The sequence below is a fragment of the Alexandromys fortis genome, unplaced genomic scaffold (genome assembly GCF_014885135.2).
Source record: "Alexandromys fortis isolate MF-2015 unplaced genomic scaffold, M_Fortis_MF-2015_v1.1 scaffold_18, whole genome shotgun sequence".
Lineage (NCBI taxonomy): Eukaryota > Metazoa > Chordata > Mammalia > Rodentia > Cricetidae > Alexandromys > Alexandromys fortis.
The window spans coordinates 7,324,535-7,352,034 of record NW_026067897.1 but is presented as its reverse complement, the minus strand read 5'-3'; the positions used below and the strand labels follow the sequence as shown (position 1 = coordinate 7,352,034).

The 27,500-nt window shown below is 40.4% G+C and overlaps 1 protein-coding gene across 1 annotated transcript in view; it reads left to right on the top strand.

Moving 5' to 3' along the window:
* Positions 1–26,709, top strand: part of Rab2a (RAB2A, member RAS oncogene family) — a 67,060-nt gene extending 40,351 nt beyond the window's left edge. The window contains exons 6-8 of the mRNA XM_050164970.1: positions 8,114–8,225; positions 24,431–24,499; positions 26,442–26,709. Of these exons, the coding sequence (XP_050020927.1) occupies positions 8,114–8,225; positions 24,431–24,499; positions 26,442–26,537 (277 nt within the window). The 3' untranslated portion in view covers positions 26,538–26,709. The remainder of the gene's footprint in view (positions 1–8,113; positions 8,226–24,430; positions 24,500–26,441) is intronic.
* Positions 26,710–27,500: the final 791 nt, after the last annotated feature.

The window sequence follows — 27,500 nt, the reverse complement described above, 5'->3', positions numbered from 1 at the left end:
ATGATTTATTCAAAGGTACACTTTTTAAAAACAGCCCCAGGAATTTCCTGAATTCTTGCACTCAACAAAGTAGGCATATCTCTGAATTCTGTTTAGTCCAGCCTGATCTGCTTAGTGAGACTCTATCTCAAAAAAAAACAAAATAAAGTAAAACCCAGTGATTTGTTGGGAGGACAAGTAACTATTAAGGTATCCAAACTAGGCTGGGTGTGATGGCTCATAGCAGTAATCTGAGAGGCTGAAGCAGTAATCATTCCATAGCATGATCCTGTTTCCAAAACACTTGAAAAATAACATGATCATAATTGTATTATCCCACTCATTTAAAATAGTTAAAAATAGAAATAAATATCTGTACAGAATTCAGAAAAATAGTTCTTGTTTTAATAATAGTCATCATATCTGTTAATACAGTAATTAGTAGATTAGTTAGATGTATTTCTTAAGTCCTAAAGCGCTAGTAGTATTATTCAGTAAATGTATGAGTCTTTCACTTTCTTGTTTAGAGTTACCCTAAGATATTTTTTATATTACTTGATGCTATTATGACAGGTGGTACTATTTCCCTGATTTCTTTCTCTGTTCGACATTTGTATATAGGAGGGCTACTGGTTTTTCTAAGTTAATTTTGTGTCTTAGAGCTACTTTTCTGAAAGTATTTATTAACTCTTGGGATTCCCCGGTGGAATTTTTAGTCATTATAGTGAAAAGGATACCCCCAAAGGTAGTAGCACTTATTAGAGGAAGTGTGTCACTGTGAGGTGGGCTTTAAGGTCTCCTATGCTCAAGCTATTTCCAGTGTATCACAGTCACTTCTGCTGCTTGTGGATCAAGATGCAGAGCTCTCAGCTCCTTCTCCAGCATCGCGTCTGCCTGCGTGCCGCCATGATCCCCTCCATAATGATAACGGACTAAACCTGTGAAACTATAGACCACTGAAATTAAATGTTTTCCTTTATAAAAGTTGCTGCGGTCATGGTGTCTCTTCACAGCAATTGAAACCCTCAGACAGTCACTTATATATGCCGTCTTATCTACCAGTAAAGCTATTTTGACTTCTTCCTTTCCCATTTCTATCCCCTCATCTTCTTCAGTTGTCTTATTGCACTAAGACTTCAAATACTATATTGAACAGGTATGGAAAGAGTGGACAGCCTTGTCTTGTTTCTGATCTTAGTAGAACTGCTTTAAATTTCTCTTGACTTAAAGTTGGTATTGGCATGGGCTTGTTGTAAGTCACTGTATCTAACGAGATGACCACATGGTTTTTGTCTTTCTGTTTGTTTATATGGTGGATTACATTTATCGATCTACAGATGTTGAACCACCCCTGCATCTCTGGAGTGAAACCTACATGATCATGCTAGATGATCTTTTTGAGGTGTTCTTGAATTTGGTTTGCAAGTGTTTTATTAAAAGATTTTTTGGGGCTGAAGAGATGGCTCAGAGGTTAAGAGCATTGCTTGCTCTTCTGAAGGTCCTGAGTTCAATTCCCAGCAACCACATAGTGGCTCACAACCATCTGTAATGGGGTCTGGTGCCCTCTTCTGACCTGCTGGCATACACACAGACAGAATATTGTATACATAAATAAATAAATAAATAAATAAATAAATAAATAAATAAATATTTTTTTAAAAAAAGTTTTTGCATCTATGTTCATAAGGGAAATTGGCCTTTAATTGTCTTTGTTGATGTCTTTATGTGGTTGAATATCAAGGTAACTGTGACCTCATAAAACAAATTGGGCAGTGTTCCTTCTGTTTCTACTTTGTTGAATAATTTGAGGATTATTAATATTAACTCTTCCTTGAAACTCTGGGAGAATTCAATTCTAAAACCATCTATCAGGCCCTGGGCTTTTTTTGTTTGGGAGACTTTTAATGACTGCTTCTATTTTACTAAAGGTTATAAGTCTCTTTAAATTGCTTATCTGATCTTAATTTAACTTTGGTAAATATTGAGAAATTTGTTTTTTAGATTTTCTAATTTTATGGAGTACAAGTTTTTAAAATATGTCCTTAACGATCCTGGATTTCCCCAGGATCTATTGTTGTAGCACCCCTTTCATTTCTAATTATGTTAATTTGAGTAATCTTTTAGTTAATTTATATAAGGGTTTTCTCAATGATTTTCTCAAAAAACCAACTTGTTTATTTCATTGATTTTTTAAGTTGATTTATTTGCTGTTATTTGTATGGTATTGATTCCAGCCTGAGTTTATTTCTTGCCATCTACTCATTTAGGGTGTGGTTCCATTTGTTTGTTTGTGTGTGTATTTGTTGGTTCTAGCACTTTCAGATGTGCTTTTAAATTACTAGTAAGAGATCTCTATTTTTTTAATGTAGGAATTCAGTGCTATGAACTTGCCTCTTAGAATCACCTTCATTGTGTCCCATGAATTTGAGTATATTGTACATTTATTTTCATTCACTTCTAGGAAGTGTTTATTTTTTTAACTTAAGTGTTTATTTCTGTCTTGACCCATTTTATTAATTCAGGAGAGAGTTGTTCAGTTTCCATGAGTTTGTAAACTTTGTGTTGTTTCTGTTATTGTTGATATCCAGCTTTAATCTGTGGTCAGATAGGATGCAGGGTGTTATTTCAGTTTTATTCTATCTGTTGAGACTTGCTTTGTGATGGAATATGTGGTCAATTTTGTTCTATGAGGTGCTGAGAAGTAGGTGTATTCTGTTGTGTTTGGGTGAAATGGTCTATAAATACCTGTTAGGTATATTTGGTTTATAACATCAATTAGTGCAAGCATTTCTGTAGACTGAAGTTTTGTCCTGCCTGGTCCTGCAGCCATTCAGTCTCAAATAAATACACAGAGGCTTATATTAATTATAAATTGTTTGACCCTTGCTGAGGCTTATTACTAACTAGCTCTTGTAACTAACTCTTAATTCTTCTCTATGTTTAGCCATGTGGCTTGGTACCTTTTTTCAGTGAGGCATTATCTTGTTTCCTCTGCGACTTGCTGGCGATAGACTCTGCCTTTCCTCTTCCCCAAATTCTCCTAGTCTGGTTACCTCACCTATACTTCCTGCCTGGCTATTGGCCAGTCAGTGTTTTATTATACCAATATGAGTGACAAATCTTTATAGTATACGAGAGCATTTTCCCACAGCACATTTCTCTGTTTAGTTTTTGTCCGGCCTGTCTGTTGGTGGGAGTGAGGTGTTATCATTATCTGTGTTATTTGAGCTATAGTAGTGTTTATTTTACAAACTTGAGTGCCCTTGTGTTTGGTGCAGTGATACTGTGAATTGCAATGTCCTCTTGGTAGATTTTTCCTTTGATATATAGTATCTTTCCCCATCTCTTCAGATTAGTTTTGTTTTGAAGTCTGTTTTATCAGCTATCAAAATGGCTACATGAGCTTGCTTCTTAGGTCCATTTGCTTGGAGTCTCGTTTTCCATCCTTTCACCCTGAGGTGCTGTCTGTCTTTGATATTAAGGTGTGTTTCTTGGATGCAGCAACAGGATGGATCCTGTTTTCGCATCTCTTCTGTTAGTCTGTGTCTCTTTATTTGGGGATTGACACCATTGATATTGAGAGACAGAGAGAGACAGAGAGAAGTGAGTTTCCCCTCATTTGATTTGCTGGTCTCAGATTCTTTCTTCCTTGTGTTTTCTTAGGTGTGGTTAACCTCTTTAAGTTGGAGTTTTTCTTCTAGCACCTTCTGTAGGGCTGGATTTGTAGACAGATAATGCTTAACTTTAGTTTTATCATGGAACGTATATTTTCTCCATCTATTGTGAATGAAAGTGTTGCTGGGTTTAGCAGTGTGGGCTGGCATTGGGATCTCTTAAAGTTGTTAGAGACCTTCTGGCTTTTACACTCTCCATTGAGATTGAGAAGTCAGGTTTAATTCTGTTAGGTCTGCCTTGATATGTTACTTGGTCTTTTTTTCCCCTGCAGCTTTTAATGTTCTTTCTTTGTTCTGTATATACGATATTTTTATTATGTGCCAAGGGTACTTTCTTTTCTGGTTCAGCCTATTTTGTGTTCTGTATGTTTCTTGTACTTTTATAGGCATGTTCTTCTTTAGGTTAGGAAAAATTTTATTCTATCATTTTGCTGAAATTATTTTCTGACCCTTTGATGTATAGGTCTTTTTTCCTTTCTCCATTCCTGTTATTTTCAGATTTGGTTTCTTTCTATAGTGTCCCAGATTTCCTGGAAGTTTTGTTCCTAGGAGATTTTTAGATTTAAATTTTTCATAGACAGAGACACCCATTTCTTCTGTTCTGTCTTCAATGTGTGAGATTCTCTCTTCCATATCTTGCATCCTGTTGGGGAGATTTGTCTCTGAGATTCCTGTTTGAGTTCCTACATTTTTTATTTCCAGAATTCCCTCAGTTTGGGCTTTCTTTATTGGTTCTATTTTGATGTTCATGCCTTGAACAGTTTTACTTATTTACTCCAACTGTTTGTGTGTTCATAGATTTTTTTTAAGAGATTTATTCATTTCTTCTTTAAGGACCCTCTATCATATTCATAAAAGCCCTTTAAAGATCTTTTGTGTCTGTTTCAGCTATGTTGGAATATTCAAGGTCTGCTGTGGTAGAGTTGCTGGGCTCTAGTGGTCACATACTGGCATGGCTATTATTGTGTTTTTATGCTAGGGTCTGTGGGACTGGGTTTGATAAGACTATAATCATAGGTGCTGATATCTGGTCTTGTCTTAGTTTGGTGGGGTTTTGTTCCTTGGCTTCTGTTTCCCTCTCTGGTTCTTAGGAAAGTGTGGTGGCTGTGTGTTGCCATTCCTATGGGGTCCTGCTAGATGTGGCCGCTGTAAGTTCTAAGTAAAATGTTTTTCTAGGTATTGTCCACAGGAGAAAGGAAAGTAGGACATTCCACCATTGCTTGGGAGTGGAGTTGAACGGAGGGAAGGCTGCAACAGATGGTCTGCTGCCGACCTGGGGCTGGAGTCTGAGTGTGGAGGGAGGGGTGAAGAGCTGCTTCCCTCGCTGGAGGCCTGTGCCTTCCCAGGATGCCTCCTGGCGTTGGGGGCTGCGATAAAGCAGTACATGAGGAGAGGGTGCTTTGGAGGGAGATCTGTGTGATCCACTGGAGATATGGGTAGAAGGGGTCAGTGGCCTCGGCAGGTGGTCTGCAGAGCTAGGGATGAGACTAGAGGATTGGATTTGGAGGAGGGGGAATGGTGAGAATCTGCAGTTTGTTCTTGTTTCAAAATATATCCTGTAAGCAAATAGTATATTTAGAAAAGTTAAAAATTAACTCATTTAATAACAAGTTTGTTAAAGCTTTTATTTCATTTTATCTAATTAGTGAAGAAACCATTTAGATATATGTCCAGTCCAAAAGAGAACTCAGAGTACCAAGCTAGTCAGATAAGGAATGCCACCAGATGAATTTACAGACAGATGAACAGTGAAGACTGTTCACGGGCTGATAACTGTAGTTCACGCCTCCAACATTGCAACTATTGTGTTATTATTCATTTCCACAAATAAACCTCTGTCTCTGCAGTCTGAAAAATGTGAAATATGGTGACAATAGAGGGCGATTATAACACTGAATGTATATATTAGGGGGGAATTATATCTTTTTATCAAAGTGAGAACCTGGGTGAGTGTGGTGGTATGTGCCTACAGTCCCAGTCTGCAGAAGGATCACCAGCCTTTGCCACTCCAGGTTATACAATGAAACCCTATTTTATTTTTTTTTATTTATTTATTATGCATACAATATTCTGTCTGTGTGTATGTATGTCTGCAGGCCAGAAGAGGGCACCAGACCTTATTACAGATGGTTGTGAGCCACCATGTGGTTGCCGGGAATTGAACTCAGGACCTTTGGAAGAGCAGGCAATGTTCTTAACCACTGAGCCATCTCTCCAGCCCTGAAACCCTATTTTAAAACAAACACCAACATAAGAAAGAAAAGGCAAACATTGACATTGAAAGCTAGTGGTTTTGTTTAGGGAGTTTGAGAACAAGGTCTTTACTGTGTAACTGGCAATCCTCCTGTCTCAACTTTCCTAGTAATAAGATTACAGGGGTAAACCATCATGCATGGCTCCAAAAACTAATTTTTGGAAAATAAGTAAAATAGATAAGCACCACATTATCAGAATCAGAAATTAAACTGTAACATTGCTACAGATCTACCTGTAACTGTTCTGCACAGACTGGAGAGCATATGTCACATTCACGGGTCACGGGTCGAAATGAAACCACATTTCGTGTACCTCACTGTCTTAGTTATTAGGGTTTCTATTGTTGTGAAGAAACACCATGACCACAGCAACTCTTATAAGGAAAACATTTAATTCAAGTAGCAGTTTAGGGTTTCAGAGGTTCAATCCATTATCATTATGGCGGGAAGCATGTCTGCTCAAAGGCTGCAATGTGCAGGCAGATGTTGTGCTGGAGAAGGTGCTGAGGAAGTAGTAGGTCACACTGGGCGGTATCTTAAGCATATATGAGACCTCAAAGCCCACTTCCACAGTAACACACTTCCTCTAACAAAGCCGTACATAGTCCAACAAAACCCACATATCTTAATAGTACCACTCCCTTTGGGAGCCATTTTCTTTCAAACCACCAGACTCAAGAAGGCTTCAAATTCACTCTGTAGCCAAGAATGACTCTTCTTCTCTCTCCACCCTGCAGATGCTGGGAATGCAAGCATGAGCCACCACACTCAACATTTGTCTTAAACGTTATTCTAACCCCAACCAAAATTTTATGATTTTTAAGGGGTTTAGTTACAATCTGTTTTTAGAATTTTTTTTAATGTGAAAATGTAATCTAACCATAGCAACTTTGACATAGTTCCAACAATATGGAAGATCTACTGGTCTTACTAATAGAGATTTTAAGATTTTTGTTGTTATGTGTTGTTGAATGGGCTGTTGTCTGGTTGTTTGTTTTTGTTTTGTTTTGTTTTTTCACAAAGTCTCTATAGTTGGGCTAGAACTTACTCTATAGACAACATGCTATCCTTGAACTTTAGTGAGCCTCTGCCAGTTTCCCTAATGCGGGGCTGTAGGTATGCGCCACCAAGCCCAGCAAGGGTTATAACAAGGCTCCTATAATCACATTAGTACTTTAGTCACCTGTTATTGTTATTATGAGAAAATGCCTGACTGAAAATCAAATTCAAGTGAGAAAAAGTTTCATTAGGTTGCTCGGTGCTCTCTCTTTGGATCTACAACAATGCAGTAGCTCTTCACTACACTGGGGCAGAAGCTGTTAGCAAAACAATCAAAAAAAACTAGTCACTGTGAGGTAACCCAGAAGTAAAACCAGGAATGTAACTCATTAATAAAGAGGAATGAACTATTGATATATACTCAGAATAATTATGCTGAGTGAAAGGCAGTAGAGCAGGTCAACCAGCTAACCATGTGCATGCATTTACATAGACAGTGCTAGTAACCAGCTAACCATGTGCATGCATTTACATAGACAGTGCCAGTAACAGTTTTGAACTTTTATGATAAACTATGCTTAAAGAAACTCCTTCCTTCACTAAGCCAGGTATATATATAAACTGCAAGGAGATACCAGCCTCATAGCTTAGATTTCTTTCTGTCCCTACCCATCTCCCAGTGATTTTGCTGTGAGAATTAAACCAAGATAAATAATCTAATTCATATTTCTTTAACACTTTGGAGTTTACAAAGTTTTCTATAAATGGGGGAAATTGAATGGCAGATGTTTTGATTCAATTCTTAGAAACTGCGACACTGTGGCTGGTGGATGAGGAGATTGGGCTAGCCTTTCTTGTTGAAACTTACTCTTAGCCACGTGACCTTCTGCTCTGGTAGCCACGGCATTGAGAATGGAGCACTGTCCTCTAGCTGCCTTTCCACTCCTGCTCTCGGCATTAACGCTCTGGAACTCTGACTTGGAATACTTTTCTGCCGGAATTCCGTCACTTGAAAGTAGGCAATGTACTTGAAGCACTTTGACCTTCACAACATCATGAATAGTGCAGCTAATTATGAGCTATTTACGTCTGTGTGCAGTTGTTGAAGGAGCGGTCACTGTCAAGTCCCATGGTGCATTTTCTGCTGACTGACTCCTCTTTGCACTGGGTTAATTACTAATCTGACTCCTTCTCTCCTGTGTTCAGTGACTTAGAATCCAGGAGAGAAGTGAAAAAAGAAGAAGGTGAAGCTTTTGCACGAGAACACGGACTTATCTTCATGGAAACTTCTGCCAAGACTGCTTCCAATGTAGAAGAGGTAAGTAAGTGAGAGGCCTCCATTTGCCTGCAGGCTTTGTATTCCATAATCCTCAACATTGCATTCACTGGTCTTTATTTTGTAAGTTTAAGTTTCTAGTAGTTGTTGAATATAATAAAATGGAACAATTGGTTTTCTTTGAAATTCTTTATGACGTGTATTTTCTATCCGGCTCTTGTCTTCTGAAGCCCTGTAGCCTGCATGTGTCAGAATATCCCTGAGCACTGTGTGAGAATCCTGCTGTCTTTAATGGGTGAAAATTACATTACCTCATATTTTTTATTGAGCTAATCAGTCCGAACTGTTAGTTTTCTAGACACATTTTTATGCTGTATTGTTTGGATATACATCTATACATAGACGAACAGAATTGCTATAGTCTGTATTTTATCAAAAGAGGAAATTTGAGACTAAGAAAGCCGTTTACTTGAAGTAATGCTGAAGTTCTGCCTCCTGTGTGAACAATTTATAAAATGAAACAGTGTCTGGAAAAGCTCATTGTTTTAAGTATAACCAAGGAAAGGGCCTTGTGCATCATCTAGCATAGCACTTTAAACATAGTATCTCAGTAGTGAATATTAATAATTGGTGCTCTTCTGATTAACCCTTGAATTCAGAAATTAACTATAGTAGTTCTGTGGCACTGGTTTATTCAATGAAGACGTCTTCCTTGGTAAGATACACTTATTTATACTTGGTGAGATACCCTGTGATGATTCTAAATGCGTTTCCTCCAGGTGCTAACTAGTGCTTGTTAGGGGCAGTGTTTACAGCTCGGTAATGCACTTCTTCCCTTCACACAGAACACTGGTGAGAAATCTCTTCCACCCTTTTCTGTGTCTTCCATTAGAAATGCACACACATACCTGAAGCTATCCCTTTCAGGTGGTATTGTATTTGAAATCATAAAGGCGAGTCTTTGGTAGGGAAGGATTTCAAGATATCTGAAGCATATCTGCATTAATAAAGACTCACACTATGAGGTCACATAACAAGGCTTTGATTTATGCGAAAAGTTTAGACTTCTAATTCTGTCTCTTAATGCCTTTGTGTACTTTTTTCTTAATTAACAAACAATGTCCATTGTAGTAAATTGCTGTTGTCCTGTTGGTTGAGGATTTAAATAAATGCTGTGTTCCTGGAGTAGATGAGCAGCACAAAAAATCTATATGATTTATAGACTAATTGTTTAAATTTTATCTGAGCAAGAATTTGCCTTACTTATAAGAAAGTGGCATTTTCCTTAACAGTGAAAACTAATTTGCCTTCCAAAAGCTAAGCATACTATGATGAAGTACTTTAAGATGGAGACTATATTGTGATCTAAAAAAGGTGGACTCTAGTGGGGCATAGTGACTAATGCCTGTAATCCCAGCACTCCAAGCCTGACTCAGAATTGCCTGAGTCTGAGACTGACCTCGTGTCTAACTTCAGCTACTGAGAAGATAGACCAGCTTAATCTTTCCTGCTGCCAAGTGCAACTGAAAAAGAAGCCAGAGTCCCAGGAAAGGGGCACCTTGATGCAACAGAGAGTTCTTAGGGGTTTGTGTGCTGTTCTAGGCTAGGGCATGATAAAGTGCTTGTCTGATTTGCACAGGGCCTGGGCTAGATCCCCAGTACTGCTAGGAAAGAAAGGAAGAGGGAGGGACAGAAGTCAGTGGTGACACCCACTTGTAATTCCAGTTCTTCAGGCCAGTCTGCTACTCAGTGAGTCCCTATTTCAAAAACAAACAAGAGGAGGCCAGAGAGATGGAGAGCACTGGCTGCTCTTCCAGAGTCCTGAATTCAATTCCCAGGACCTACATAGCAGGTCACAACCATCTGTAACCATGGGATCTGATGCCTCTTCTGGTGTGCAATTGTACATGCATCAAAACACCATATACATAAAGTACATAAGTAAATAGATCTGGGGGGGGGCAAAAAATTCACTACCCAGATATCTATGTTACAGAAAAAAAAAGAGGTGCCGTATCCATCTGCACTAGACTGAGATTTTCCTAGCATTACTAACAGTGAAGAAATGGTACCACCATTTCCCACTTAGAGCAGTGTCAGAGGAAGCCCACCAAAGTAGAAGCCTATATGTAGTCCCGAGTCTCACAACATAGTCCTCAAATGACTAGGTTCTAGTATAAGGTTCTCTGTATACCTAGACCAGGAAGGTCTTATGCTAGATGAGCAAGAGAGGTTGGGTGTGGTGGCTTACACCTGTAATTGCAGTGCTCGGCAGACTGAAATAGAGTTTCTGTGATCGCCAGTGTGGACTGGTGAGTGAGTTCCAAGCTAGCATAGGGTACAGAGTAACACCCTGCCTGAAACAAAAGCAAAAGACCACTGAGATGGGAAAGATAGAATTACTGAGGTGGACCCTGAGTTCCTGAGGAATGTGCATATGCCAAGAGTGTAAGGAAGAATAGCTAACGGAGGTACAGGCCAACAAGGTCATAAGATGTGTGTCTCATAAAGCCCACAGGGGTGCTAAAGCTCTTAGACTCCACAGGGTATCAGTCATAAGCTCAGTCAGCACGCCTGCATTGCCCACCCACACCTGAGAAGCATGCATTACCAGCATTCTTAGTTCCTGCTCAGGCTTAGTCACTTGTCACTTGAAGACTCTGTACGTGGAGAGAGGACTGGTGTCACCCCAGAAACCAGGGTACATGCTGCTTACATAAGTAAACCTGAGATATGACCACCAAAAACTATTTAAACAGTTTTAGAACCTAAGAGTATAGTAATAGGGGTGTGATTGAGAAAAGAAATAGCAATGGCATAATTAAACAACAGAAGCTCATGCTGGGGAGGTGGCTCAGGGGTGACAAGAACTCACTGCTCTTTTAGAAGACTTGTATTCCATCCCCAGCATCCATGTAGCAGCTAACAACCTTCTTTTAACTCCAGTTCCAGAGAATGTGCTGCCCTCTTCTGGCCTTTGTACATAGTGCATGCATGTTGCATATAGGCAAAGCACCTATACATAACATAGAAACAAATCTTTTTTAAACAATATAAAGTATCCAGTTTAAACTTCAGAGATAGACCAGGGATGTGGCTTCTTGGGAGGCTGACACAAGAGGATCACAGTCAATTCGGATAATTTAGGGGAGGCACTATTTCAAAATAAAGGGTTTTCAGAGAACTGGCATAATGGTAGAATTTCTTGCCTAATGTAATGAGCCCTGGTTAAACACATACACACAGCAAACATGGAAAGGAGAGAAGGTGTCGGGGGCAGGTGATAGATTTGGACTTTATATGTCAATAATATGTAATAGAAAACTTAATCAAAAGAGAGATAAGCGGAGAGAATTAAGAAATATATCTCAGCTACAAGGCATCTACAAGAAATTTCAGATATAACATAATAGGGAGACTGAAACTGAAGTAATTGAGAAAATTATCTTTAGACATTAATAACAGAAAATGGAAGCTGAGCAGTGGTGACACATGCCTTTAATCCCAGCACAGGGAGGCACAGGCAGTCAGATCTCTGATAGTTCCAGGACAACCATGGCTACACAGAGAAACCCTTTCTTGGGGGCTTGGGAAGGAAGGAAAGGAAGTGGAAGTGGCTATATTAGTAACAGATGAAGTAAAGATGAGATCAAAAAATAATAATTGCCAGAGACAAAGGGGGATATACTCCATAATAAGTCAGCTCATCAGGAAGACATAGAAGTTTCTATATTTACCAGACATAGCTTAAGATACCTAAGGCAGAAACTGGTACAACTGAAAGGAGAACTAGTTGTGTTCACGTTAATGTTAGAAAATAGAAGCTCCTTACAGGGCCTTCAGATTGTAGACAAAATACTAGGTCATAAAATAAAAAATAGAATTTAAAGTACTGAAGCCATGTAATATAATTTCTAATCACAGTAGACTTTAACTAGAACTCAAAAGCACGTAGCTTGAAACACTTGTAAATGAATGAAGTATGGCTCTAATCTATGAGTCAAAGAGGAGCTCTCCAAATACAAAAAACATAATGAACTAAATGTGAATACAACTGTATTGTGGTAATTTGGGGCAAACTATTGAAACAGCCCTTGTAGGAGATGATGTGTACCATAAATGCACACATAAGGAGGAAAGGTCTCAAAGCTTGATCCTTCCTTAAGAGCTCAGTGCAAGATAAGAGAGAAAGAAAATAAAGATAAAAAGTAGGCAAATACCTCCCTGGCTGGGGCTGGGGGATAATCATTTCAAGGCCAGTCTGGGGTGTGTAGTATATGAAAGGGAGGGAGAAAAAAAATCAATCTTATTGAAAACAAAAATAAGTGAAGCAAGCAGCTGGATTTTTTTAAGATTTATTTATTTATTATGTATACAACATTCTGCCTCGATGTATGCCTGCACGCCAGAGCAGGGAGCCAGATCTCAGCACAGATGGTTGTGAGCCACCATGTGGTTGCTGGGAATTGAACTCAGGACCTCTGGAAGAGCAGCCAGTGCTCTTAACCTCTGAGCCATCTCTCCAGCCCTGGATTTTTTTTAAGCATCAATAAAATTAACAAGCTCCTGGCAAGACTGTCCAGGAGACACAAAGCTACCAGCATTTGTAACAAACAGAAGACTGGCTTACTGTAGACCTTGAGGTACAAAAGATAAGAGAGTGCTGTAGTCATACCCACACAGAGATGAGAGCACAGATGAAGTGAGCCAGTTTCTCTTAAGCAAACCATCTCAACCCACCCATTCCTATAAATTCAGATAGAGTGGTTCCTGGACACGATTGCCCAGCAACATCATGAAGAACAAGTTCCTCTCTATCCTGCTCCTCTCTCTTCAGCCCTTGTATCCTCAGCCTTGTGATCATATCTAACAGTACTCAAATATCCCACAGTCGTTTGGTGACATTGAGAGGTTTGAATATGGTCTTGGGAAACCCAGAACGTAGGAACCACTGAGCCAGTACAGACTTGTGACTCCCTTGTGGGGTACAGAGCTGTGCTGGGGTGGGTGCTAGCAGGAAGTGCTGAACTGTGGGTGGTCTTTGCCAGAGCTGCAGTTTCTTGACTGCATATTTTTCACTGTGATTACCCTAACAAAAACGAGGAATTATTTGTTGGGGAAACCAGTGCAGTAGATGCAGAAGTGTATAGCTCAAAGTCTAGGGAAAGGTAGAAACCATCACCACAGTCCAGGAACTTCATGTGCTCAGTGCTGCAGAAGCTCTTGAAGTAACTAATTTGAGTAGTCCTTTAAACTGTTAAGGACATTGAATTCATAATTTAAAAGCTTCCTCGGAGCGAAGCGTGGTGACCCACACCTTTAATCCCAGTACTTAGGAGACGGAAACAGGTGAAACTATGTGAGTTTGAAGTCTCTGTCTACATAGTGAGTTCTAGGACAGCCAGGGAGAGACCCTGTGTCGACAAACAAAAAAGACTTCCTCAGAAGAAATCTGTATGGCCAGATTGTTTTGTTTGGAGAATTCTAAATGTTTAAAGAAAGAAAGAAATACCAGTTCTAGACTGTCTTCCAGAAAGCAGAAAGTAAAACTTTGCTTTTTATTTTATGAAAATAACATTGCTCTTACACCAAACCAAAGACAATACAAGTAAAGGAAAAATACAGACATAGACAAAAGTCCTCAACAAAACCCCAGCAAGTAGAATTTCAGTGTGTATGCATCTATTTGCATATTTATAAAATGTATACGATCATAGCCAGATGAATTTCTCTAAAATAATTGGTGCTTGCTCGGCATCCAAAATTGAATCATGTAACCTGATCATAGCAATTGATGCAGAGAAAGCATTTGATAAAACTAATCAGTCACCCGTGCATTTTATTTTTTTTTCTTTTTGCAGGGGGAGGGAGGGAATCTTAGAAAATAAAATTGAAGAGAATTTCCTCAAATCATTAAAGAGTGTGTACACACACATCACATACAACTAAAGCTAATGGTATCCTTCATTACAAAAAAAAAAAAAAAAAAAGAATGTCATGCCCCTTAGTTCAGAAACAGGGGGAAAAAATACCTGTTTCTGCTCTACTGAACATGTTGACGGAAGGCCTAGCCTTCATTATTAGAAAAAAATGAAGATGTGCAGCTCAGAGCAGAACAAATAAAACTGTATTACATCAGTGGGAAAATCTCCAGAAAGTTGCAAGGTGAAAGTCTAGAATTATTAAGGTAGTTTAGCAAGGTTGGCGGATTCATGATAAACACAAAAATCAAGTATATTTCTCTTAAATACTAGCAATGGAAACATGAACTTCAAATTGAAGTACTGCCTATAGTTACACAACCTGAAAGTCTGTATAGCAGGTTTGGCATATGGCTCAGTGGGTAAAGTGCTTGACTTGGCAAACAGAAGGCCTGAGTGTGAATAGTGTGACCTATAGGAAAGTTAGACACTGTCAAACATGCCTGCAATCCCAGTTTTGGGGGCTGGAGAGGGCATAAAAAGAGGCAGATCCCAGGAGCCAGCTAATCTAGCCAAATCATTGAGCACTGGGCTCAATGAGAGATACTGTCTCAAAAAAATAAGATGGAGCTGGGCATGATGGCACACACCTTAACTCCCAGCACATGGGAGACAGAGGCAGGAGGATCTCTGAGTTTCATGTCAGTCTGGTTTACATATAGCCAACACCGGGACAGCCAGGGCTACATAGAGAAATCCCATCTCAGAAAGAGAGAGAGAGAGAAAGAGAAAGAGAAGAAGAGGAGGGGAGGGGAGAGGAGGAAAAGAAAAAAGCTTAAAAACTAAGGTGGAAAAGCAGCTGAGGGTGATGACACCTACACTCACATGTACCCATATGTGCATATTACCAAACACACACAAAACTAAATGTGTGTAAGTGTGTGTGTGTGTGTGTGTGTGTGTGTGTAAAACCTCAAAAACTAAAAAAGCAAAAGATCTAAGTAGATGGAGAAACATAGTGTGTTCCTCGTTGGGAATATTTAGCTTCTTAGTGATAACTGTGGTTGTTTGAATGAAAATGGCCCCCCACAGAAGTAGAAAAAGACAGAATCTTTTGAGTAACTTGGGAGCGTGGGGATCATGGGAAAGGACAGAAGAGGAGGAGGGAGGAAGAAAGGGCAGCAGAGAAAAATATATAGCTCAATAAAAACAATATAAAAGAAAAAAGAAAATGGCCCCTGTAATCTCATAGAGAGTGACATTATTTGAAAGAATGAGGACTCGTGGCCTTGTTGGAGTAGGTGTCGCCTTGTTGGAGGACTCACGTCTCTGGAGGTCGACTTTGAGGTTTCAGGCTCTCACACCAGGCCCAGTATCTATCTTGCTACTGCCTGCAGATCTGGATGTAGAACTACTACTCTCTGGCACCATGTCTGCCAGTGTACCCTCATGTTCTCCACCATGGTTACAATGGACTAAACCTCTGCAGCTTAGAATCTTTTCACAGATACAGCTGACTTAACAGAGGCGCAGGGCACATCAATGATGAGACCACTTATAACAAAGGGCACTGCTGAGGCTGAAGGCAAGTCCTAGGAGTGGACAATAAATCAAGTATAAGATGTTCAACTGTATCAAAAGATAAACAGAGAAAAAGGCAGGACACTTGGTACCTAGGCATACTTGCCTCGAAAGGAATAATCTCTCTCACTCTCATAGGAATAATTCTTAAAAGGAAGAATTAATAAATTGGCCATGCAGAACTTGTGATCTGTAAAAGATTCTTAAGGAGATAAAAAAAAAAAAAAAAAGTCAGCTCTGTACACCAAGAGAAAACACTCTTTAAGCCCAGACGTGATAAAAGATTATATAATCTACACTATGAAAATTAAAACCTCAGCTGGATGGTGGTTTTGTTCCAGCACTCAGGAAGCAGAAGCAGGTGGATCTCTGAATCAAGGCTGACCTGGTCTACAGAGTGAGTTCCTGGCCTGATAATGCTCTATAATGAGACCTTGTCCTCGAGGAGATAACACTACACCTACCAATAGCCCAAGTGAGAGAGAGTGACAGCCCCAAATGCCCGTGGGGAATGACTCCTACGTGGCTGGTAGCAGTCTGCATTAATATGGAGCTACCAAGCCACCTAACAGTCATACCCCTGGGCACTTACTCAGGAGAAAGTATCTACACAGAAAACCAGAGACTGGTATTCATAACAGCTTTATTCATAATAGTCCCAAGGTAGAAATAACCTGGTGCCTTTGGGTCTAAGAAAACTTCCTCACTAAAAACTAAAATGGGAAAAACTGTTGATATATGAAAATACTGGATGAACCTCCGGGCACCTGAGCTCACTGAAGTCAAACAAACACCAAGCCTAGTACGCTGTGTGATTCCTCCTGCCCCCTTTCCTTGAGGTGATGAAATTAGAGTCCATAGAACAGATGAGTCACTACCAGGGCCCAGGAGGGTGTTGCATGGGAGGAAGTGCATGTGGCTATAAAAAGACGAAGGTTTACAGTCAGTCTTAGTCACTGTTCTAGTGCTGTGAAGAGACACCATGACCAAGGCTCTCCTGAAAGGAAAGCATTTAATTGGGGCCTAGCTTCCAGTTTCAGAGGCTTAGTCCATTGTCGTCATGGTGGGGAACATGGCAGGCAGACATAGTGTTGGAGAAGTAGCTGAGAGTTCTGCTTTCTGATCTACAGGCAGCAGGAGAGAGAGATTGGACCTGATAATGGGGTTTTGAAACCTCAAAGCCCACCTCCGATAACACATTTCCTCCAGCAAGGACATACCTTACTTATTCTAATCCTGTCCAAGAGCTCTACCTCCTGGTGTTCAAATATTTTATATAAGCAACATTTGTATCCTACAGATGTCATGATTTTATTTTTCTTTATAGTTGAGTAAAACTTCATTTGTGTATCAGATTTTCTTGGCTTCTTCTTCTGTTGGTGGACATCTAAGGCTGTTGTGAACAGTGCAGCACAAACACTGGTGTGCAGGTGTCTCTGGTAGAACTTGAACATTCTTTGGAAGCCAGGGAGATGGCTCAGTGACTAAGAGCACTTATTGCTCTTGCAGAGAGAGGTCTTGGATTCTATTTCCAACACCCACATGCTGGCCTAACTGATTGGTGATCTAGCAGCAGGCAATCTGATGCCCTTTCCTGAGCTCTCTGGACACCAGGCATGCATGTGGTGCACATTGTACATATAGGCAAAATATTCATACAAGTAAGTAAGTACATCTGACCTTGCGATGTACCCAGGAGTCCTTTGACTGGATCATATCATTGTTGTTTTTAGCTTATTGAGAAACCTCCGATAGGAGCTGTCTAGTTCCCATGCCTGCCAGCGGTAGGTTAGGCTCCTCCTCCCCACCTCACCAGTATGTGTTGCCTTTGGCTTTCTTAGGGTTAGGCACTTCAGCTGGGGAGGGTTGGTAGTCCCCAAGAAGTTTTAATTTTTCTTCTTCCTCTCTCTCTCCTCTGTTTCTTGAGACAGGGTTTCCCTGTGTAGTCCTGGCTGTCCTGGAACTCATTCTGTAGACAGGCTGACCTCGAACTCAGATCCACCTGCCTCTGCCTCCCAAGTGCCACCACTGTCCAGTTTTCTTCTTAGTCTTTTTACTAGTTAGTTCTTTTTCTCCCATATATTCATTTTACCTAGAAAATTAGAAATTAGAAAAGCAGGGAAACCCTTAGAGTTGTGGAAAGGAGCACCTTGCCTTACGTGCTCTGTCTTGATCTTCATGACACAGATGGAGCAAATGCTAGTGAAGAAAAGATCCTTTCCACTGCTGCTTGGAATGTAGAGTACTGTGGCCACTGTGGAAAGAGCAGGAAGCCAGAAGAAGCTAAGGCGGGTTGGCTCTAGCCTCCAGTGGTTGTCCGTCCTCTACCTCATCCCAGAGTGGCCCTGCAGCACTGCCTTTACTAGAGTTTGAAAGCCACTGTGTCTGAGTCCTCTTGGAGTGAATTACACAGGATCTAGATAAAGTTACAGAACTCAGAGGAGGTCTCTATTTAAGCTCCATGAGAGTAAAGTTTGCCCAGTGTTTTTATAGGACTACCCTGTCAATGTCTGTTTGTCCTGTCTCACATTATGCATGATCTGCAGCTGATTCACTTTTTAATGTTTGTTGTAGTTAACCAAGGTATTTAATTGGCTGAAGAGCATTGCCCACCACTCACTTACTCTGCAGTACTTCCAGGGTTTCTCCTGTAGAGCAGTGCATCTCAAGCCACACACTAGTGAGGGATGGTGCTGAAGTTTGAACCAGCAGAGCCTGGTTCTGCTGTCCGTGGTATACTAGTTTCAGAGGCATAATTACATCCCAAACCCATTAGCCTTCTTCAAAGTAATTTAAATTTTCAATTTTTCTAAACATAACTTGAATTTCTTTTAGGAAACAATATAAAGCTAAATATATTATACAATATAAAATACTCAGTGTAGTGACTTACCCATAGTAAGCACTTCATAATTATTGGTTATTAGCACAGGCAAATTGATACATGTAGTTGCTTTTAGCATTTGAGAAGAAAATTAAACAACAGTTTTGGTTACATCATGTTTCCCAGCTCAAAGGGAACACTACAGGTCATTTGTTTGCAGTACTCCTTGTTCTCTAGCATTTGCTCAGGGTACTTGAAGTTTTTCTGAAGTCAGACTTAGCAGAGATGTCATTTCTGTCCTGCCACCAGGTGGCAGTATGGTACACAGGAAATCAATGTTAGTCTGCTGAAGACACTTTATTTTCGGTGTTTTAACGGAAAAGCTGTAAAGCCATAATAAAAATATGCTGTATGTCCCTGCCTCCCTCCAGTCAGCTCTCAGGATGTTAGGCATGTTGTCTGCTAGAACCCACTGCCACCCAGCACTCAGCTTCTGTCAGGTAGTGCAGGAAACCCCTTTTCTTAACTGCCTTGGCCTAAAATGTGAGCTCTTGTGCTCAGATTCTCCCAACTATCAGAAACTATGTCCTTTCTTGTTTGTATCTTGTGCTCGACACTTACCAGATGCCCTTGTCAGCGATGTGTGCAGTGTTCAGCAGCTTGTGTGTTAGCTGAGCTTGTACCTGACCCTAGGCCTCATTTGTAGTGGCTCTGGTGGTGGTGGTTGGTTGGCTGGTTTGTCTGTCTGTGGCTCAAGCCCACTCTAAAACCAAGGATGGCTTTCCGCTCCTGATCCCCCTGCCTCTACCACCTGTGTGCTGGGATTAAAGGGACCACCGTACCCAGTGTATGTGGTGCTGAGGTTCAGACCCAGGGTAGTGTGTGCACTAGGCATGCTTCTTCCCAACTGCCACACCACAGCCCTGCATCCCTCATGTTCTGTGGTTTATGTTTAATTTGTGCTGGCTATACAATCCTTGAACATTTGCCTTATTCTAGGCAAACCACTCAGCTAACTGCTGCCAAGGGTTGAAAGGTTAGTGCCTGAAGTAGAAGACAAGAAAATGAATGTAACTGACTGATTGTAGCAATTAATCAAAGACTGGTGATGGAGAGCGTGCAAGATTCCAGTGCTGAATCCGGGTGCTTTGCACGGGAGCTACGGAGTTCCAAATCCACTGGCTGTAAGAAGTTGTCTGTGTTCATAAGCACGTATGTGCAGAGCACTGGTTTACAGAGAATGGATCTGTCGTCATTTTCTCAGCTAATCTTTGCCCAGTAGCAATATCAGTTTTTCCTTGTTTGACCCTTTCTTCTTAGTAAGTTCTTAAACGAATTTTCCCTCAAAGAGATATATAGTTCAGCCAGGCACTGTGCCATTTGAATGTAGTCCCAGGAGGCTGGACAGAGAATCATGAGTAGGAGACAAGCAAGGCTGCCTAGTGGGACCCTGACTCACAGAACAAAGCCAAAAACGGTGTTTATGTTTGTAGTTACTTCCTGTGTTGCTAGGAAAAACTGCCTTACAAAAGCAACTTAAGGAAGGAAGGGTTTATTTGGGCGCACAGTGTGAAAGTGCATTCTCTCAGGGGTGTTAGGGGACAGAAGCTTGAGGCAGCCCTGCCACTCTATAAGCTCAATCCTGGTGCTCGCTGTGAATCAACTGCAGCTGTGTGTACGTCCTTTCCTCTATTCAGTTCACAACAGTAGCCTGTAAAATGGTGCTGCCCAGTTCACGGTGGCTCTTCCCACCTCAGCTACCTAATCTAGATGACCCCTCTCACGCCTGCCAGGGCCTTAACTACTCTACATAACTCCTCACAGGCCTACCCAGAGTCTAACCTAGTCCAGATTATCCCTCACAGGCCTGCCCAGAGGTTTGTCTCCTGGGTAATTTTAAATCTTGTCAGATTGACAGTATGAACCAACACTTGGAAAATACCCAAGACAACTGAAGAGGAATGAAGAGTAAAATTAGAATTTTTCAACATATATTTATTCTTAAGTGTATGAGTGTTTTGCATGTATGTGTATATGTTTACCTTGTCTGTGCCTGACACCTGCAAAGGTCAGAAGAGGACACTGGATCCCCTGGAATTAGAAGTGACAAACAGTTGTGAGCTGCCATGTAGGTTCTGGGAATTGAACCTGGGTTCTCTGCAAGGGCACCAAGTGTTGTAACCATTGAACCATCTCCATTAAAATTACCATTTTAATCCCAGCCAGATTATTATGAAATCACTGTCTATTTATTACTGAAATTTTTATATATTGAAAGGATAGATTTTATCTGTGATCCCAGTGCTATTAACTGACCACCAATGAGCCTTAACAGTGTTGGCTTAATGTTCATTGTATTTGGGGAATCTCCCACTTTAGCCAGTAGCTGTGTAGTTTAAAATGGATGTGCTGATGTCTGCATTTGTCATGCTGGATTCCACATTGTAAGGAATCATTAAAACCACTTAGTAGTTGCCTAATAATATACAGTAAATGTTATTTTTTATTTGAAGTATCTAAAAGTATTCTCTATATTGTACTCAGAATGGTAGAAAACATTTTAGTGTCTTCAATGTGGATTCAGAATTACCGAGTAAAGGTGGCATTATCCAAAGACCACTCCGTTTACAGACTGAATTATAATGAAAAACCATAACCATCTATATATTTCAGTTCAAAGAAAATTAATTTCATGCCTTCCAGATATAAAATACATCTCAAATATGTGTTACAACTATGTTCTTAAGAGTGCTCAATAAAGTAGTAAATACTGCTTAGGGAATAAAGTTAATATGGTAATGAGAAATTTTACATAGCATAGCTTTCTTATGCCAGTTTTTAAATGATTTCTCATTGAGTGGATAAAACAACAGTTTGCTTAACCTCAGTGAGTCTTTGTATACTAGGTTAGGGTTAGAGTTGTTTGTTTCTATGAAGTTACAACACATATGCAGGACCACATAGTTCAGTCTAGCAATACTAATACTGCATTCTCACAAATGGTGCCCTACATAGTGGGACCTTGTAGTCTGTCTGGAATTACGTTAGCCTGCACACATGGGTGCTGTGGGAGCACCTTCCGCTCCTTCAGCCAGTAGCCCCTAAGATAGCAACCCACTTGGGCGTGGTCTCTTATACTATAAATGCTGCTATAAAGCTTGCACTCACTCTTGCTTCCGGCTGCTAGACTGTTCCTGTTCCCCATTTGTGCAGAGGACTATGATCTAGGACAGTGATCTGTGAGTCTCCCCTAAATAAATAACCCTTTATTATACGTGATTCTGAACTAGTGTGGGATTATTTTGTAACTTCCATCATCACGTGGGTGCCCTACATATATAAGGCCTTGTAGTCTGTCCGGCAGTGTTAGTGTTTACACACATGGCGCCCTATATACATGGGACCTTGTAATCAGTCTGGCATTGGTGGCATGCACATGCATAGTGCTCTGTAGGAGGGGTTGCAGCCTCACGAGTCTTTGTCTCTTAATTCAGTTAGCCAGGTTTCTGAGGCCATTATTGTAATTGGCTTGTTATTAGAAATAAAGTTGAGGTTTTACTTTTTTATAGGGATAGGGATATCATTAGTTTTGAAGAAAACGAATCAGTTCTTAGCTGACTGAAAGGTGATTTCTCCCACCACTGCACTGCCAGAACACACATGAAAAGCAGGCTGACGTCCTGAGTGCCTGTGGATCAGCAGGGATCCTCATGACCCTCTGTGATGATTCACACAGCCACTTAGAATTCATGCATATTCATACCTCTGTGTTCTGCCACAGTCATTCTGATCTCTTTTGCTGACTGGGGTGTGCTTGGTACAGAAATTGAGCTGTAGTAGATTGATTACTCCGGGGAGTGGTGAGGCTTTTAAAGGTGAAAATGTATCAGTCCTGTTAATTGGGAAACAAAAGCTATGATAGCAACTTCAGCAGTCAAATGTTTCCAGTGTTGAAAAGAGGGGAGTTATGATTTGTTCTCTCCATGAGCGCTTAGCTTTTTGGCTTTTCCATCAAATCTGTACTGGTGGTTCAGGAAGAAACCTATGAATTTTCATCAGATGCCACTTGAAGATGCCTTCCTGCAGAATACTGATTAATACTCTAATCTATTTTTCTCTCAAATCTGATAGTTTAGACCCTACCAGAATTTGTATGCCCTCTGTAGCACTGGTAATATTTACATAAAATACCTTAAATAGTCTACATAAACATAGGATACTTGTGGGTAATTTACAGGCTTAATTTTGTGAATAGTTTTTCACACTCACACTAATTTTCTGAATATAGTATAGTAGTGAACTGGGTAGGAGAGGGCAGAACTGTTCCACACGAACAGTATGCCTTTACCATCTGAATTGCCTTCTTTTCCTCTTTCTTTTAAAGATTTATTGAGAGAGAATGTGTGAGAGAGAACACACAAGTGAGTTTCTGCCACTGTGCTGCATACATTAGCTCCCAGGTGATGCGCCCTCCTTTTGGTCTCACTGTTGGAGTACTGGGCCACCACATCTAGGTTTTGAACTATGTTCCCAGGACTGAGCTCAGGTCTTCCTGACAAACACTCTGTCCTGCTGCACCATCCCCTGGCCTGCCTCTGACTGTCATTCAGGCTCCATAGTGTGGCAGAAGCAGTGCCTCTAAAGTCAGCTAGTGCAAACATGTAGGCACGTGTAAGATACCTTGTGGACTTAGAAACGTGAGCTATTGATATAACAGACACTTAGCCATCTAAAGGACAAAGGTTTGGGCTACAATATGGGGGACCCTTGAAAACATGCTGCATAAAACACATAAAATTCAACCCCATTTCACTAGTCCACATTTTAGTTTCCACTCACTTGTGGGTGAAAGCTCATGTTGTTCCTGTATTCTGGCTGTTATGAACAACAGAGCTAATGATGCAAATGAGGTTTGGCATGCATCCTTGCTTCCCTCAGGTTAGAGGAAAAACTTGCAATCTTCACCAGTGAGGATGCTGTCAGATGTGCCTTGTCTTAGATCAGCAGTTGGGGGTCATGACCCTTTGGAGATGCATGACAATATTTACATTACAATTCATAACAGCAGAATTACAGTTATGAAGTAGCAACAAAATAATTTTGTAGTTAGGGGTCACCACAACACAAAGAACTGCATTAAAGTGTCCTAGCATTAGGGAGGCTGAGAACCACTGTGTTAAAAGTCTCAGCGTTAGGGAGGCTGAGGACCTCTGTGTTATGTTGTTATATTAAGATGATCATGGTTTTTGTCATGTATTAAGGATATGAAATAATTTCGTGTGCCAATGTTATGATAGTCGAGGATATTTTTATTTTTTTTTAAATAGCTACTTTATTAACCGGTGATATTCACAACATACAGAGGGGAATCCCACATCACATAGGCACCATTGAATGAGAGTGTAAGAAACAGCAAGAAGATATTCATTAGAAAACCACAGAGCAAAATCCAGAAAAGATCAAACCTAGTTGTCACTCCAATACTGAACGCCTACCCCCGCTTTTTTTTTTATTTATTTTGAGTGTGTGTGTGTGCATGCACGTTTGCACGCACGCTTACACATGCACACACACTTGTCTATAGAGTTCGGAAAGTATTTCCAGCAGTTTGTTCTCTCATTTTAGGAATCAGACTTAGATTGTCAAGTTTTTATGTCAAGTACTTTTACCCTCTGAGCCAGCTCTGGTCCTCTAGAGTTCCTTCATCACCATGTGTGGTCAGAGCAGGCTGCCCTGCAGGACTCAGATCCCATGGAGTTGGAGTTACAGGTGGCTGTGAACAGCCCAGTATGGGTTCTGGAACCAAACGTGTTCTTAAACCCATGAGCTTTCTCTTCAGTCCCCATAGAGTTTTCATATAATGTTCTTTTACTGTTGTGATTTTGAATCATACAGACCTATTTCTCTACTTTACTTTTCAGGCATTTATTAACACAGCAAAAGAAATTTATGAAAAAATCCAAGAAGGGGTCTTTGACATTAATAATGAGGTATGTACATGCAAATATTGTTGACCAAACATTAATTTTGAGTTGACTTCTACTTAGTATTTGAAGCCTTTGTTTGTTTGTTTAATTTTCCTAAAATGGGTGCCTTGATCACTCATGCCACATTAGTTAGCAATCCTGTAGCTAGAAGCCTGGGACATGCATTACGGTAGGCAGGTGCTTATGTTACCGTATGTGCATAGTTCAGCAGTTACGTATTTATGTTCTAGTAGAGGGTGGCTTCATGAAATTTGATTAAAGGAAATGGCCCTGACTATTCACTGCAAACAATGAAAAATAATGTAAATTCCCTTAGTTGTAAAGAAAACCTGCATTTATCCAAATGTGCTTACGCTTTGGGGAATGGCGTCCTAGCGTGTAAACTCATGTCCTGTGGACTGGTGCAGCATGCTCTCTTCTGGCTGGAGAGAAGGCAGTTCCCAATTTGGAAATGACTATTAAAGCAAAACACATTTTTCAGGAGACCAAATAAATGCATATAATTAATTAATAGTTGGCATGGCTTTCCCTAGTGTTATTTTGAGCATAATTTGGTCAACATGATTAGGATAAAGTGTGACATTTTAGATTACTGAGAATGTCCTCTAGCTGTCATTTTCACTTAAACTCCCCTCCCTCTCTGGCTTTATCCTTATTTTAGAATGTTTATGCAAATAGAGCATGTTGTTACTTTCACATAAGCATTGCTGTTACTTTGTATTACAACATCTAAGAGATGCTCTTGGCCTGTACTTAACGAGGCAATCAGCTGCAGGCCTTGGCTTTCCAAAAAGTACTTAATGTTTTTAATGTGGAATAGCGCAGGTTTAAATCTTTTCTTTAGACTTACATGGCAATACTTCTTGAGTTAATTTAAAGGTGACACCATTCAGAGACTAATGCCCTATAAACTGAACAGTAACTGGGCCTCTGTTTACAGGCACACATGCTGTTTCTGTCTGGTTTCCTAGAGGAGCTGACTGCTTTGCTGTGTCTTCTGTGGCTTTGACTGTAATATGCTGTCAGGAGCCAACAGGCCATGCTATTTATTTGGCCTGATGCCAAGATTGACTTCTTGATTCCTCAAGAAGTTGCTAGCAGCCCAGAGGGGGCAGAACCAATGAGCCATAGGGCATGCTTTTTATTAAAGAGGAGTCAAAAGAGCGAAAAGAAACCACATCAGCCGCTGTCAATATGGAGCCAGTGCCAGAAGCCCCAAGGCTGCTACTGCTGCAGAGTAACTGCCAAACACCATAAATCTGAGATTTACTGTGACGCAAAGTTTCCTTAAGAGCTTAATTTCTGGAGCTACTGTATTACTTTTCTCAAAGTGTTGTATTTTTAGGTAAAATCCACTTGAGGGAGTGAGGGTTAAGACATAAGTGTGAGTTTGATGAATGAAAGAACCACTCTGTGTGTGGGTTCTTGGCAATGTGCCATGTCTTTGGGGATCATAGAAATTACTGACGACACAGAACACTCATGTCCCCTGAGCCAGCACAGCTGATTCAACATGGAGCAGAATGCTATCTAGAGGGAAGATTTTACGTCCTCCAGGCAGCAAAGACTTCGGATATTTTTACCCTTTAATAATCATCCCCTGTACTAATTATTACATGTCTTCATTATGAAACTCTGACAAGCAGCGCTATCTGAACTCCACTGACTGGTCCTGTAACAAACTCTCCTCGGGCCTCTTTCCTCTGTTAGCGTTATCTGAAGTCCACTGACTGGTACTGTAACAAACTCTTCTCAGGCCTCTTTCCTCTGTCTTCTTTTCACAACAAGAAACCACCTGGTTTCAAAGATCTACTTGAAATATTTTTTAGAGTTGTTTGGCAAAATTAAATCACTTTGAATTAGGTGAATTTTTTAGAAAAATCTACTTAGTCTACTTCCTGGATGGGTCTGATTTTATTTATGGTCCTGTTCTCTTTTACTTTAGGCAAATGGCATTAAAATTGGCCCTCAGCACGCTGCTACCAATGCAACACATGCAGGCAACCAAGGCGGACAGCAGGCGGGGGGAGGCTGCTGTTGAGTCCGTTGTCACCGGCTAGCTGCCCAGTGGAGCCACATACTCTGTCCCCCTCTTTCCTCGTGCCCAGCTGAGACATGAAACTATCCGAAATGGCTTTATGTCACAGGAGACTTTAATCCTTCAGATTCTTGTATAACTTTGAATAAATGGTTAATGTTCACTTAAAAAGACAGATTTTGGAGATTGTATTCATATCTATTTGCATTTGATTTCTAGGTCAATTGATGTGATTATTTTTGTTAAATGTTATCTTGTGCCCTTGACTACGAGCTGAATTGTATTAAACACTACAAGTCATGGTGAGTATTTTAAATCAGTTTGTGTAGTTAGGTTTCCCAACATCTGTGGTTACCTAATGTTTAATATGATAGGACTGTCCTCAGAAGGTCTGTCAGTTCAAGGATATAAGGAAAAGCAGAAGGACTCTTTGAATTCTGTATTTATCATTTGCTTTCTGTATATATAGTTTAATAACCTGCTTGGGTGTGATTTGCCAAGCTTGAATCTAATGCATTTGCATAAACCCTACACTGTTCGGAGCTTGAAGCTACAGAAGCATTGTTAGGAATTGCTTGGACACTGACTTGTAAACTTTTTGACATCGCTAATGAGCATGCTCATCTCTTCTTGTCACTAGTCCAAGAAAAATAAGCTTATTGTATTACTAAAGGCTGTGTGTGTTAACCTGTTTTAATGCCAAAAGTTTGCTATTTGTCCACAATTTCTTGAGACGGCTTCACAGAAGGATTTGTTTGCCTTAATGAGTGCTGTTGGGTAAAAACAGTGTGGTGGGTGGGAAGGGCAGAAGTGGAAATCCCAACACTAAGCGACTCCGAGAGCGAGTCCATCGAGAGGGCCATGCCACTTACCTTCCCTTAGACACAATAATGTTCCCTTCCAGTCACACGATTTCTAAGTATATTTTTCATGCAGGACAGTTTGTCAGCCTTGATGTACAGTGAC